This window comes from Bos javanicus, chromosome 23, assembly GCF_032452875.1.
Source record: "Bos javanicus breed banteng chromosome 23, ARS-OSU_banteng_1.0, whole genome shotgun sequence".
In the NCBI taxonomy this organism is placed as follows: domain Eukaryota; kingdom Metazoa; phylum Chordata; class Mammalia; order Artiodactyla; family Bovidae; genus Bos; species Bos javanicus.
In genome coordinates this window covers 45,496,041-45,509,824 of record NC_083890.1, presented here as the reverse complement: position 1 = coordinate 45,509,824, position 13,784 = coordinate 45,496,041, and the positions used below count along the sequence as shown (strand labels likewise).

Sequence of the window (13,784 nt, the reverse complement as noted above, 5' to 3'; positions counted from 1 at the left end):
CTATTTGGTGGGTTTGTATTTCACTTACTTATTGTATATTCATGTCTTTTTTCTTTTTTGGCTAGCTGCTTGGCTTGTGAGCTCTTACTTCCTGATCAGAGATTGAACCTGCGCCCCCTACAGAGGAAGCTTGGCACACTAACCACTGGACTGCTAGGCAAGTCCCTCACATGCCTTCTTTTGTGAGATTTCTGTTCAAAATTTTGGCCCAGTTAAAAAATTTAGTTATTTGTATCCTTATTCTAATACATATCTTGGGCTGAGGTGGTACAAATGTTTTGTTGCTGTTTGTGGTTTGACCTTTTGTTTTCTTAATGGTCTTCTTAGAAAAGTTTTAAATTGTGATGAAGTCCAATTGACCAATTTTTATGATTTATGTTTTTTGTTCCACTTAAGGAACTCTTGTCTACCTAAGATCACAGAGATTTTTGCCCTGTCATTTTCTTCTAGAAGTACTGGAGCTTCATGTTCAAGTCTGTTATCCAGCTGAGCATTTGAGTTAATTTCTGTGTAGAGTGTAAGGTAAATATTCTGCTTTTTCCATGGAGAGATCTAGTTTTTCCAGCACCAATTTTTTTTTTTTCAAGAAGACTTTCCATTTCCCAATAAGTGCCTTGACACTTTCTTTGGAAATGTTTATAGATGTGGGAAAAGAATATATTAAAGGTATATTCAAATAGTTTATCTGTAACTCTCAGTAGGATAGCAGAATGAAACTGGGCCAAGCATTAAAGATAATTTATGTGGTTATGAATCTATTTTCATCAAATATAGTTTTCTTTTAAATATTTCTTGATGCCTATTCAAGAATGCATTGAGCAATTCTCTTTGATTCTAAAATGACATGAATAGTAACATTCACATTATGACAGCAGATACCATCCCACCTACCATTTAAAAATTCAGGCTTCCCGGTGAAGAGAAGCCTTTTTCCAGATATTTGGGTTTGGTAATGCTCACAAATTCCAGAATTTCCTTCAAATGCAATACACCCTGAAGTGACACAAAATGAACAAATAGCTCTCAATTTTACTCAAAAATCCAGATCTATAGTATTAATAAACTCACCATAATTTAACTTTCTATGTTAGGAGTGCCAAAATAAGCTAACATTTAACTGTGTGACAAAGAAAGAAATGGAAAAAGAAAACCCAAGGTCTATGAAAACAGACATCCAAAATTTTAATGATTTAAAAATAGCCTCTACATACAGTATGGGAAAGAGATTAATACACATTGAACATTCTGGTCTTGAAAACATGAAATGTCACCTCTTAGCATAGAACAAGTCATCTAAGAAATACACATGATACAATGAAATCTACCAGGACACTTTTTCAAACTCATTGCTGATTTTCAGCAACCCCCTTCCTCCGCACACACTTGCTTGTCCTACAGCAATCTGACTTCTTTTGGCAGAATAGAACGTTGAGAACTACAACAGTGGTTGTTCTGAAAAGCACTTCCTGGGTAAGTTTCACTGATTTTTATTTTTTTCTTTAATCCCACTTAGATCATATATCCTTCTCTCCTAAATCCTTTCCTGTTCCAATAATTTGGTTGTCTAAAACAAGCAAGCTTAATTAAGTCAAGGCACATATTGCAAATCAAACATTTTCCAATTGACTGGAATGGGATCATTAAATAAAAACTGGGCTGATAAACCATAAATAACTTGCTTCTTGACTTGGTGACATGTGAATACATTTACCCATCGGGTTGGAAGGGTTTCATCTGCCCCCTGATGAATCCGATGGCTTGTGATGTGTTTGTGCTGTGCCAACCCCAGCATGTACCGGAGGACAGACTGTGGAATGGATGCTGTGCTGAGTCGGGGGACAGTTAATGAGCTGTACATGGGGTCAATGGACAGACAGAGCTGTAAAGCCTAGATGGGCTCCAGACAGCTGCTCTGAGCGCCGGGTCTGCATGTGCACATTTTAGGGAGGGTACAGTCAAGCCACAACTTCTCTTAGGAATAAGATGCGGCCTGGCGGCTCTAACCTTTAGGTGATTGAGGAACTGGTAAAAGGGATTCCCTCAGGTACCAGGGACAGCAGCACCTAAGAGAATGATGAGAGTCAGAAAGGCCTCCGCTTACAACTCAGGTGGAACTGTCCTCCTTTTGTGGATGATCATTGTCCAATATGTCTTTAGGAATTCCTGCTGCAAACAATATGATCTGAAAACATCCTTTGGAAAATCTCATGGCCAGATTATTAATAAATGCCGATGATCAAAAAGCCCTGGGGATGGACTTCCTGGGTGGCCCAGGGGTTAAAGACTCTGAACTCCCAATGCAGGGGGCCTGGGTTCTATCCCTGGTCTGGAAACTAAGATCCCACATGCCACCTGGTGGGGCCATAAAAGAAAATCTTTGGGGAACACATGGTCTCCTTTTATTGGGACAGCGTCCTCTCTGTGTTGAAACAACCCAGCGCTAATCAGGACACGGCCTCAAAACACACGTGTCTCTCCTCTGGCACCTAATGCGTCAGAGTTTGGGTTAAGATATATCAATACTTTCTGAAACTTTCTAAGAGGGTTTTTTTTCAACCAGAAGTGAGGCATCTTGCAATTACGTGCCCGATACGGCCAATTTTGGAAGGGCTTTCAAAAAGGAAAACAAGGTGTTAACCCGCCTCCTTATGGAAGGTGAACACTTGCAAATACACTGTACTCTGTGTCTCAGACTCGGGAGTGACAGGCTCGGAACAATCACGAGTATATGCAGAGCAATATTACAACCAGCTGGTAGGTTTTTCTAAAAAGAAAATGCCGCATTGGGAGGTGCTTCCTAAGGTGCTTCTTAACCCATGATTCTTAATGGAATGTATCAGACAAACATCTACAAACGAACATGAACATGTAGTCATACACACGTGGATAAGATTCTGTACAGTTTGTGTCTCAGATGCTTATATGTGTACATAAGAACAACACAGGGGGGAAAAAATGCTGCCTATCACCCCCCCCCCGGAGTTCCCTGAATTTCTGAATGCCATCTAACCCATGAAATGTTCAAGTCTTTCACTTTTATACAAAATATCTACAAAAATAGATAAGATTTACAAAAACCAGAGAGTATTTTCCAGTTTTCCTCAGTAACCCAAGGCAGTGCTCCCTTTCCCGCGTCTCCATTCAGAACGTGGCCATCTCCAGCAGAGAGCGCTTGAAGAGCTGTGCGTTCCTGGACAGGTCGGTCACCTGATGGACCATCTCCTGCAGGGCGGGGGTACTGGGGTAGTGGAGCGCGGCCGTCTTGGTGGCCAAAACTATAGTCTTGAGCTGCTCGCACAGCTGGTTGCTGGAGTTCATCACTTTGTTGCGAACGTCCTGGGCGGCCACCTGCCGGGTCAGCGTGTCTCCGATGAACACCAGTTTGTGGGCGCTGAGAATGACAAACTTGCTGTGGGCCACGAAGATCCTCGGGGGCTGTGCCGAGCTGAGGCAGCTGAAGAGCGCGTCGATGGCGTTGAGCAGGGAGATGTAATGGGTCTCGCACTGGTCATAGTAGAAGCACAGCAGCTGCCGGTCCTGCGCGCTCACGCCGCTGCTGGTGGTCGGGAGGCTCTGGGACGGCTTCCACTTGGAGATGTCGTTCTCCACGGGCTTTGTGATTTCTTGTTCCAGTAGCTGGAACTGACTCAGCTGCAGGGGAGAAAAAAAGCCCAACTTAGTTAAGGACAAGGCGGTGTGTGCCGAAGTGGAAACTAACCAGGGCTTGTAGCTGTAAGACAGGGATCTCACGTCAGGTGGATTTTTAGATGCCAGGCCTTATCAGGTTGCCTGGCTTGCCTGAGCTGTAAAATGCAGAGGTTGGGAAAGAGGATGGCAACGGCACCCCACTCCAGTACTCTTGCCTGGAAAATCCCATGGACGGAGGACCGTGGTAGGCTGCAGTCCATGGGGTCGCAAAGAGTCGGACACGACTGAGCGACTTCATTTTCACTTTTCACTTTCATGCACTGGAGAAGGAAATAGCAACCCACTCCAGTGTTCTTGCCTGGAGAATCCCAGGGGTGGGGGAGCCTGGCGGGCTGCCGTCTATGGGGTCGCACAGAGTCGGACACGACTGAAGCGACTTAGCAGCAGCAGCAGCAAGGAATCCTCCAGCTCTGACTTCTGCGACTGGACACGATTGGTCTCTTCTGTCCTCAGAGAGGCAGGCAAGGTAGGGTTTCAACCCAGCTCCTTTGGACAGCAAAGAGATCAAACCAGTCAATCCTGAAGGAAATCAACCCTGACTATTCATTGGAAAGACTGATGCTGAAGTGGAAGCTCCAATACTTTGTAAACCTGATGCCAAGAGCCAACTCAATGGAAAAGACCCTGATGCTGAGAAAGATTGAAGACAGGAGGAGAAGGGGGCAACAGACAATCAGATGGTTGCAGTCAAATGTTCTACCACTGAGCTATACACCCTGATGAGATGGTTGGATGGCCTCACCGACTCAATGGACATGAGTTTGAGCAAACTCCGGGAGATAGTGAAGGATAAGGAAGCCTGGCATGCTGCAGTCCTTGGAACTGCAAAGAGTCAGACACGACTGAGCAACTGAATAACAACAGTTACCTATGTCTTTACGAAGGTTAAATGAGTTAACATTTGCAAAGTGCTTAGAATAATGTTTGGTATTATGTAGGCTCTAGGTAAATGTTTATTGAGCGGTGGCTAGGGAAAAGCAAATCCTTTTGTCAAGTCAGCCACTGATGTTGTTTGCTCCTTCTAGAGGAAAGCCTCGACTTTGTCCCTTTAATAGAAGATAGTCCATGACCCTTTTCTATTTTGCCTACTCTTTCTGTCCAGGTTTATAAATGTCATTATCCAGCAACACAGGGATGACTAATGCATATAAATAAGGCTTCCCAGGTGACTCAGTGGTAAAGAATCTGCCTGCCAATGCAGGAGACTTGAGTTCGATCCCTGGGTCAGGAAAATTTGCTGGAGAAGGAAATGGCAACCTGCTCCGGTATTCTTGCTGGAGAATCCCATGGACAGAGGTGCCTGGTGGGCTACAGTCCATGGCGTCACAAAGAGTAGGACACGACTTAGCGACTAAACAAGAAAACAACAAATGCATACAAATACACATGCACTGTGGAAGAGATCTTCTCTAAAGGGATCTGAACACTGATTGGGCTCGTAACACCTAGACCCTCAACGCTGTCTAAAGGAAGGGACCTCACCCCGGATCAGACTCAGTGTTAACTTTCTCCCTTCTCTCCTTGCTCCTAGATGGTGTATCATTTAAAATGCAATGATAATAATTTCCAGCTATTGCACCAAGTGTCAGGAGAGACTGTCTTTGACATGCAAGGACTATCCATCACTGGAGTTTAGGAGTCAGTCAATCTTCTGCCCTCAAATAGGGTTGAGTCTGAGCATGGCTAACCTCACCCAGCTTCTCCCTTGAGAAATGCACAGTGAGCTTTCCTTTTCCTTAGACTCTGTTTTCTTCTTAGGAATTACTATGATTTCCAACAAGTCCCCTAAAGCTCTGCAGTCTTAACTTGGCCGAACGCCAAAGCAAACATACACAGTGTGATGCTTCAGCGTAGTCAGCTTATGCTTTTCCAAGTATGTTCATAAACACATCATCTCATTAGATGGAGGGGAGGGGATTTTCTCATTTTATAGAGAAATAATTGATGTTTGGGGAGATTAAGTGACTTAACTAAGGTCACACAGTTGGTTGGTGAGGAAGCACAGATGGGAACTCTGGTTCCCTGAGTTCTGTGTGCTATTTCATGTCACTGGACACCATTTCAGTTCATCTTAAAAGGCCTAGAAATCCTCAATCCATTTCTCGCTATTTTTATGCCCTTACATTAGCAATACCCATTATTATTTGCCACACTCATGCCCAACTTTTGAATGAAAGTGCCTTGCCTGAAGCCCTTAGTAAATGGACTTGGGTATTTTTCAAAAACAGTGAATCCTGCCCTCCAACCCTTAGACTGGACCAAGAATAGCCAAGCCATGGGCTTGTGTGGGAGAGACAGAGAGAGAGAGGGGAGAGAAGGAGACAGACGGACAGATAGATATGGCTCAGACTTTCGTTTGGGGGGAATTTTATAAACCACAGAAGGAGTTATTAGCTTAGGAAGCCGAGATGAAAACCTATCTACAGAAAAGACTTTGAGTGGCCATTTATGGGTTCTGTAAAAGTTCCAGGGAAGCCAAATGAGTGGAGAAGCAGAGGAAACTGGCAGAAAACAGAGGCAAAGGAAGTCAATATAGAGAGAAGCAAAGGAAGTACAGAAAGGAGAGGGAACGTACAGCCTTAGATCTTTCAGATGTGGCTCTATCTGTTTCATTTTCTGTTCTTGAGTTCTCCCGTTAGGGCTTTACTATAAAACCCATTTGCTTGGGCCAGTTTGAGTGGGTCTTGCTCCTTGGGACCAACTGCCTTAACCCAAACAGTCCTAGTGTGTTAGACGTACAGTCTTGGCCTGGAAAGCTGCTATTTGAACAGAGGAAAGCTGCTATTTGAACAGAGTGCAGGTACACACAGCTGGATTAGCAAGGTCACAAAACCTTCTTTATGTTCTTATACCCTATTTATGCTAAAATGTACTGGAAGGATCAAAATCACGATCTTTTGAAGTCACACCTTTCTTATTAAATGGGAAGTCTTTTCCACACGAAATAGTTTTTGTTCCGATTGGACGTACCTGGTGATGTTCCAGCTGCATCTTATTCTGTTTGATGATATTTTCTTTTTCCAAGAGCTCTTTCTGTTGCCTCTCGAACTCCTCCTTCCCCTATTATTTTTCAACATAAAGAAAACATTACATCACCACTATGATTCACTTATGCTAACAGCTTCATTGACAAACACGCAAATACTCTGCTACTTTCCACAGCTTTGGAAACGTCCTGCACGCCCAGCTAGGCCCTGTGAACCCCAGCTTTCATCCGGACTTCCAGAGTCACTGTGTAGATCAGAAGTGAAAACTAAGATCCATTTCCATATGGGGCGCCACACTCTGCGCTCCACTTTACCATTTTTGTAGGATTACCCATGACCCCCACTCCCCCCAACCTCCTTAAGCAGTACTTTTTCTCAGGGTTCTTTTCTAATAGATTATTTGCAAACCCATAAACCTCCTGCTCAGTTGCCTCAGTCGTGTCTGACTCTCTGTGACCCTACGGACTGTAGCCCACCAAGCTCCTCTGTCCATGGGATTCTCAAGACGTGAATACTGGAGTGGGTTGCCACGCCCTCCTCCGTGGGATCTTCCCAACCCAGGGATCGAACCTGCGTCTCTTACGTCTCCTGCATTGCAGGCAGGTTCTTTACCACTAGCGCCACCCGGAAAGTCCCAACGTGAAAGTGTCATCTGCTCAGTTGACCCCACGGACTGTAGCCCGCCAGGCTCCTAAGTCCAGGGAATTCTCAAAGCAAGAATACTGGAGTGGGTGGCCATTCCCTTCTTCAGGGAATCTTCCCCACCCAAGGGTAGAACTCAGGTCTCTCGCATTGCAGGCAGATTCTTTACCTTCTCAGCCACCAGGGAAGCCCCTGCAGGTCTAAATGTGGCCACATTACATTTCTGGAAAGTGAAAGTGAAGTTGCTCAGTCGTGTCCGACTCTTTGCGACCCCATGGACTGTAGCCTACCAGGTTCCTCTGTCCATGGGATTTTCCAGGCAATAGTACTGGAGTGGATTGCCATTTCCTTCTCCAGGGGATCTTCCCAACCCAGGGATTGAACCCCAGTCTCCTGCATTGTAGACAGACGCTTTACCCTCTGAGCCACCAGGGAAGTCCTAGTCTCTTCAAATTATCTGCAGCTCTACACCAAATTAGTATTTTCCAAAATGCAGAGTTGGTCAACCAGCCGGGTAAGTGGCTTTTGTTGTTGTTGTTTGTTTGTTATCTTTTGGCCCAGCCACATGGCATGTGGGATCTTAATTCCCTGACCAGGGGCTGGAGCTGTGCCCGCTGCATTGGAAGTGCAAAGACGTAACCCCGGGACTGCCGGGGATGTCCCTGGGGAGATGTGTAATGCCTCCATCTACTCGCCCCACACTGCTCTTCAGCACAAGGCGTGGTGGCTCTGCTCTCTCCTCCCCCTGCTGCACACAATGGAGCGGTGCTCAATAATCCTCGGGACAATCCACGGCTGTCGGTCAAATGAAAAGAATGGCGGAATGAGATAGTAAGCCCAATTCTAAATAACGGATCTTGTAGAATGTTTTAATTCCCCGAAGGGAAAGGGCAAGCTGTCATGATCCTGAGTCAATCTGGTAGAACTGTCACTTGTAGGAGGCAGACTGTGATGGCCTGATTTCCCATAAGCAGGTTAACTTCTAGATCAATTGGCAAATGCCCAGTGGTCTTCAAAGCAAGTCTACGGTGGGGTTAAGTTTCTCTGTGAGTAATTACACCCCCCCCACACACACACAGTACAGAGCTGAAGGGAACTTAGGAAATTTTCTAGTGCAGAGGTTTTTGAATCTTTTTTTCTAAAACAGTGAAGCACCCACTCCTCCTAACTTTTCTTCAAATTAAATATCCTGCAGAACCATATCGTGAAATGTGAATATAAGTGGAGCTGGCTTCAAGGGCCCACTGCCCTACTTGGGGCTTCCCTGGTGGCTCAGCAGTAAAGAATCTGCCTTCCGTGCCAGAGCCACGGAAGACGGGTTCGATCTCTGGGTTGGGAAGATCCTCTGGAGGAGGGCATGGCAACCCACTCCTGTATTCTTGCCTGGAGAATCCCATGGACAGAGGAGGCTGGCAGGCGATAGTCCATAGGGTCACAGAGAGTTGGACACGACTGAAGCAACTTAGCACTATCCTACTTGGGTCAGAGGTGGCTGGTCTCTTCCTGTTTGCCTGAGGCGTATCGATCAGATCTAATTCAACTCTGTGCTTCATTCATTTTGCAAATGAGGAATTCAGGTGAGTTTACATAAGCTGGTGACACAGTGTCCTGGAAAAGTCTAGAGGACTCTGGACCCTCAGACCAGCGTTCTTCCTACTGGACAACACCACCTCCAGCTTGTGAACCACTAACCGTGCTCCTGAACCTTTAATCGTGGTCTCCACTTCAGTGGTCTGGTCTACATCTTACAGGTGTGAGCCCCAGGCCCCTGCACGTAAATATAGGTGCCTCAGGGGTCTGGAATCTTTACCTGCAGGTGGACATAGTCATAGTCATCCATCCAGCTCCTTTCAGAGCCATCGCTGCTGCTACAGTCAGGGGGCTGCTCCTTGCCCAGGCTGGGGGGCAGTGGCTTGTTGAGGGCGGGGGCCTTGTGGTCCCCGGGGGGCAGTAGCTGCCCCGGGGAGCTGGTGGGCGGGTACTCGGTGGAGTTCGTGATGCTCTCCGGCCCGCCCTTCCCGGGGCCGGGTCTGAAGAGGGCCTCGGCGTTGGTGCTGATGGTTGTGGTGAGCTGCTTGGCGTCGTCCGGCACAGTCTTGGCCACCATCACGAAGCGGTCCAGGCTGTCCCACTTGTTGTGGGGCTTGTGGACGGCCAGCACGTTCAGGGACCAGCCGCACTCACTCAGCTCGTGGCTGGTCTGGCCCAGGATCTGGTGGGAGTCCTCCAGCCTCTGGAGCTCGCGCTTCACCTTGTGGTGGAGGACGAGCTCGGGGAGGCAGGCGGCATTCGCCGCGGCGCCCTGCGCGAAGTGCAGGTAGTCCCTGAGGGCCAGCTCCACCCTGTCCACGGCGGCGCGGACCCCGTTGACGTGCCGCTCCATGTAGCCGTAGCTCCGCCAGTCGGTGGTGACCAGTGCCATCAGGCTGGAGACGGCCCCGTCCAGGGCTTGCTGCAACCGGAGCAGCCGCTCGAGGGCCGCGTCAGGGTCCAGGAAGAGCCTTCTGTCCTGCGCCGGGGAGGTGGACAGCGAGGACTCCTTGGAGGTGGTGGAGGACGTGGACATGGTGCTCCGCGTGCTGCCCGTGCTGGAGAAGGACAGCCGGTTGATGCCGTCCACCACGTCCACGGGGCCCTTGGCTTCCGGCGGCTGGCGCAGCGGCACGTCGTACACCCCGTCCCTCTCTTCCGGGCTGGCCTTCTCGCTGGTCTCTGCTGGCGCTTCCAGAAACTGGATGCCCCGGGGGATGTCGTAGGCATCATTGTTCTGGGAGCCCACGGGTGGGCCCAGCTGGGGGGCCGGCTGGGTCAGGGACGCGCCCCCGTGTCTCCGCGGGGCCAGCTCGGCAGCTCCGGGGGCGTCGCCGTTGTACTTAGGGTGCAGGTCCTTCCCCAGGGGCTTGGCGCCCGTTGGGGGGATGTCATAGACGCCCTCGGGCCTGCCCGCTTGTCTCATGGGAGGCGGAAAGTCGTACTCTTTCTCCCGGAGCCCGGCCTCGTCTCTGTAGCCAGAGGGTGGAGTGGAGTATCCCTGGGAGGCAAGTGGACAAGGACGCTGTTATCTGCGGAGCTGGTCTAAGCCGCAGTGCAGAAACCACGCGGCACGTCCCCACGAGGGCCAGCGGTGCTCCCGAGTGCCGCCCCCTCCCCTCTCCTCCGCGCACCAGGCGTCTCCTGAGGCTGTGCAGGGCTCTCGCCCCACCCTCTGTCGAGGGCGCCCTCCCCTGGACGCCCCGCTGCCCTGTGTGGACCCTCCTGTCTCAGCTGCTCTCGGGGTTCCTGGCCCACGTGTCAGGAGACCGGAGGTCTCCTCCCGGACCTCCCAGCGAGGTGATGCTCAATCAGCTGCTGAAAGGTCCTGAGACGCAGTTCCCTCTTATGTGGAATCAGGATAACTGTACTTCCTGTGCAGGCCTAGCCCACACTGACTCCAAACCTGTATGCCTGTACACGGCCTGAGTCATCTGTGATGTCCTGTATAAACATGAGCCACGTAACATATAGGCTTCCCTCCTCACTCAGTCCCTAAAGAATCTGCTTGAGGTGCTGGAGACCTGGGTTCAATCCCTGGGTCGGGAAGATCCCCTGGAGGAGGGCATGGCAACCCACTCCAGTATTCCTGCCTGGAGAATCCCATGGACAGAGGAGCTTGGCGGGCTACAGTCCATGGGATTGAAAACAGTCAGACATGACTAGGCGACTACACCACCACCATAGGACATATATGAGTTGCTTGCCAAACAGAATCGATTGCTTTTCCTTCCTACTGGCTCACCTTATTGACTACCCATTTTCTTACGGGGAGGGGGGTTAAATATGGAATCCCCACAATTGTCTTTGTTGTCTCTTCTTCCCCCCTGGCTCCCCTTCCCTCCCTGTTCTTGCACACAAAGACAAGTTTTTCCTCTTTGGATTATCTCAGCGTGTGCACACTCACACACACACACACACACACACACATGCACGCGCTTGTGGCAGCTTCTGCAGTAGCTCACTTACCCCTTTGCTAGGAGGGATGTCATAGACCCCTTGAGGCTTTATCTCTCCCACAGGGACAGAAAACACGGGAACCTTCACAGAGGACGGCGGGATGTCATACACCTGGGGAGAAACACCTGAGTCAGCCAGCATGGAAATACTTGTCATTTTTATGTTTTTTTTTTTTGTTTTCAATTTACACATCTATTTTTGCCCGTGCTAAGTCTTTCTTGCTGTGTGGCTTTTCTCTAGTGATGGCACAAGGAGGCTGCTCTCTGGTTGCAGTGCGGGGGCTTCACGTTTTGGGGGCTTTTTCTGTTGCAGAGCCCCAGCTCTAGAGCACAGGCTTGGTTATGGCTCACGGGCTGAGTTGCTCCGTGGCACGTGGGATCTTCTGGGACCAGGGATCGAACCCAAGTCTCCTGCACTGGGAGGTGGTTTCTTTACGACTGAGCCACCAAGAAAAGTCCTACTTGTTATTTTGTTATGTACTAAGCTTTTAATGATGGACGTGTTTACCAGGTTATGTATTCCCTTGCTCTTTGGCTGAATTCTATGTAATAAAAATTGATGGAATTTTTCAATTTTGGGTTCTTTGACTTAGATTGAGTATAAAAATGATCTTAGGTGAAAAAAATCTGCACTGTGTGTACTTTATTATTTTTTAATTTAACTTAATGGTTTGTGGCTACACTGCATAGCATGAGGGGATCTTGGTTCCCTGAGTAGGGATCCAACCTGTGTCCCCTAACCTCTGGATCTCCAGGGAATTCCCAACACTGTCTGTACTTTAAAGTGTATTTTAAACTTTACGCTCCCTGAGAAAACGATAAGCAACAAAAGCTTTGTGAGATCAAAGCCTCAGATTCCTTAATAACACAAATCCAGAAAACAAGTAATCCTGGCCCCTGAATAGACAACCTAAGTAAAGCTTCACATGAAATGTGCAGATTTTGTGAACTTCCCTTTCCTCTGGAGCCCAGAAGGAAAGCTGCCCCGAGGTGGCCCCTCCCCGGTGACGACCACGTTCTTGGTACGCACCCCGTGAGCCGTCTGGAAAGGAGGGACATCATAGACATCCTTTTGGTATCTGGTCGGGTACTCGTACACATAGCCGTGGCTTGTCCTCACCGGCGTGATCACCTGTGGATGGGGAGACACGGGTAAACTTCCAAACCGAGTCCTGAGGGCATCGCAAAGCCTCTTGATCAGACGCTCCGCCCCCATCTCTCCCCCACTAGGAAGAAAAAAGGAAGAGGGAGGAGACCAAAGGAAGGAGACGAGGAGACACCAAGCCAGTCAACTTTCAAGTCCCTCTTGAATCCCAGTGAAGAACCAGTCCCTGAAATCTCTCTGCCTTCCTCATGGTAATAAAATCACCTTAGAGTTGGTCAGACCAAGTCCTGATTCCCAAAAGGTACTTGAAGAGAACGAGTTCATTTGCTTCAGTTGTGGCCGACTCTTTGCGACCCCGTGGACTGTGACCCACCAGACTCCTCTGTGCATGGGATTCTCCTGGCAAGAATACTAGGGTCAGTTTCCATTTCCTCCTCCAGGGGATTTTCCTGACCCAGGAATTGAACCTGCATCTTCTGCATTGCAGGAGTATTCTTTGCCCACTGAGCCACCTCAGAAGCCCACTTGAAGGGAGAATTGTGTTTAAATTATGAAAGTCCTAGATCAACCCTCTGGAGCACAGCATAATGAAAAGAAAAGAAAAGGAAAAAAAAGGGCTCTGAAACCATTTGTAAAGTGAATAATGTAAATAGAGTTGAGCCACTTAAAATTCCTCTCATACCTTCCCCCGGAAGCCTCTTCATCTGACGTGATTATGATTATAACTAAAATTCCATAGGCATGAATTCCATAGGTTTATGAAGCTAAAGCTTGCACAGCACTGTCCTGAGAAGGCTCCAGAAGCTTTCATGCTAAAGAATGAAATGCATGAAACATTGAGTCCTGGAGCCGACCAGGAAGAGAGTTCAGGTCTAATCATTTTCCCATTTCCACCAGGGGAGCAAACGTCCAGACGGTGCCCACGACCAAGTGACGTCAGACGTCAGACATGCTCATCGCAGCCCAGCATCTGGAACAAATGTCAATGAAACAAACCTCACCAGCCAGGCTCGTATTTTCAGATCTACACGCCCCACTGTGTCCTAAGCCCGGGTAGAGAAATGACTGGAACTTAAGCTCCTTTGAAAGTATATTTAATCCCCCCAGAGCTTCTAAATGACCAGGGTCTTGTGTCTGCCTCACCTCTGTGGGGTGACGTGCTAACAGCACCCAGCTCCATGACATTTGTGAGAACAGACATCGCAGATTAGGAAGAGCTGGTTGTTTCCTGAGAAACCATCATCTTTTATCCTTTCTCTAATGTGAAAACTCTGGCGTCAGGCTGCCTACAAAAGTATGCGAAAAATGCTCATATCCGTCTTACCCTGAAATGGGTGGAACTCAGCCAAAAGC

At 48.4% G+C, this 13,784-nt stretch overlaps 1 protein-coding gene across 8 annotated transcripts in view; it reads right to left on the bottom strand.

Annotated features, from left to right (window-relative positions):
• Window positions 1–1,157: 1,157 nt before the first annotated feature.
• NEDD9 (neural precursor cell expressed, developmentally down-regulated 9) overlaps window positions 1,158–13,784 on the bottom strand; it is a 190,168-nt gene continuing 177,541 nt past the window's right edge. For 5 of the 8 annotated variants that reach the window (XM_061398868.1, XM_061398866.1, XM_061398865.1 and 2 more), the window contains 5 exons: window positions 12,357–12,458; window positions 11,337–11,438; window positions 9,148–10,368; window positions 6,679–6,768; window positions 1,158–3,651 (listed from right to left, as the gene is read on the bottom strand). In XM_061398868.1, the coding sequence (XP_061254852.1) occupies window positions 3,142–3,651; window positions 6,679–6,768; window positions 9,148–10,368; window positions 11,337–11,438; window positions 12,357–12,458 (2,025 nt within the window). In that variant the 3' untranslated portion in view covers window positions 1,158–3,141. The other 3 variants (XM_061398871.1, XM_061398872.1, XM_061398870.1) reach the window with 2 other exon arrangements.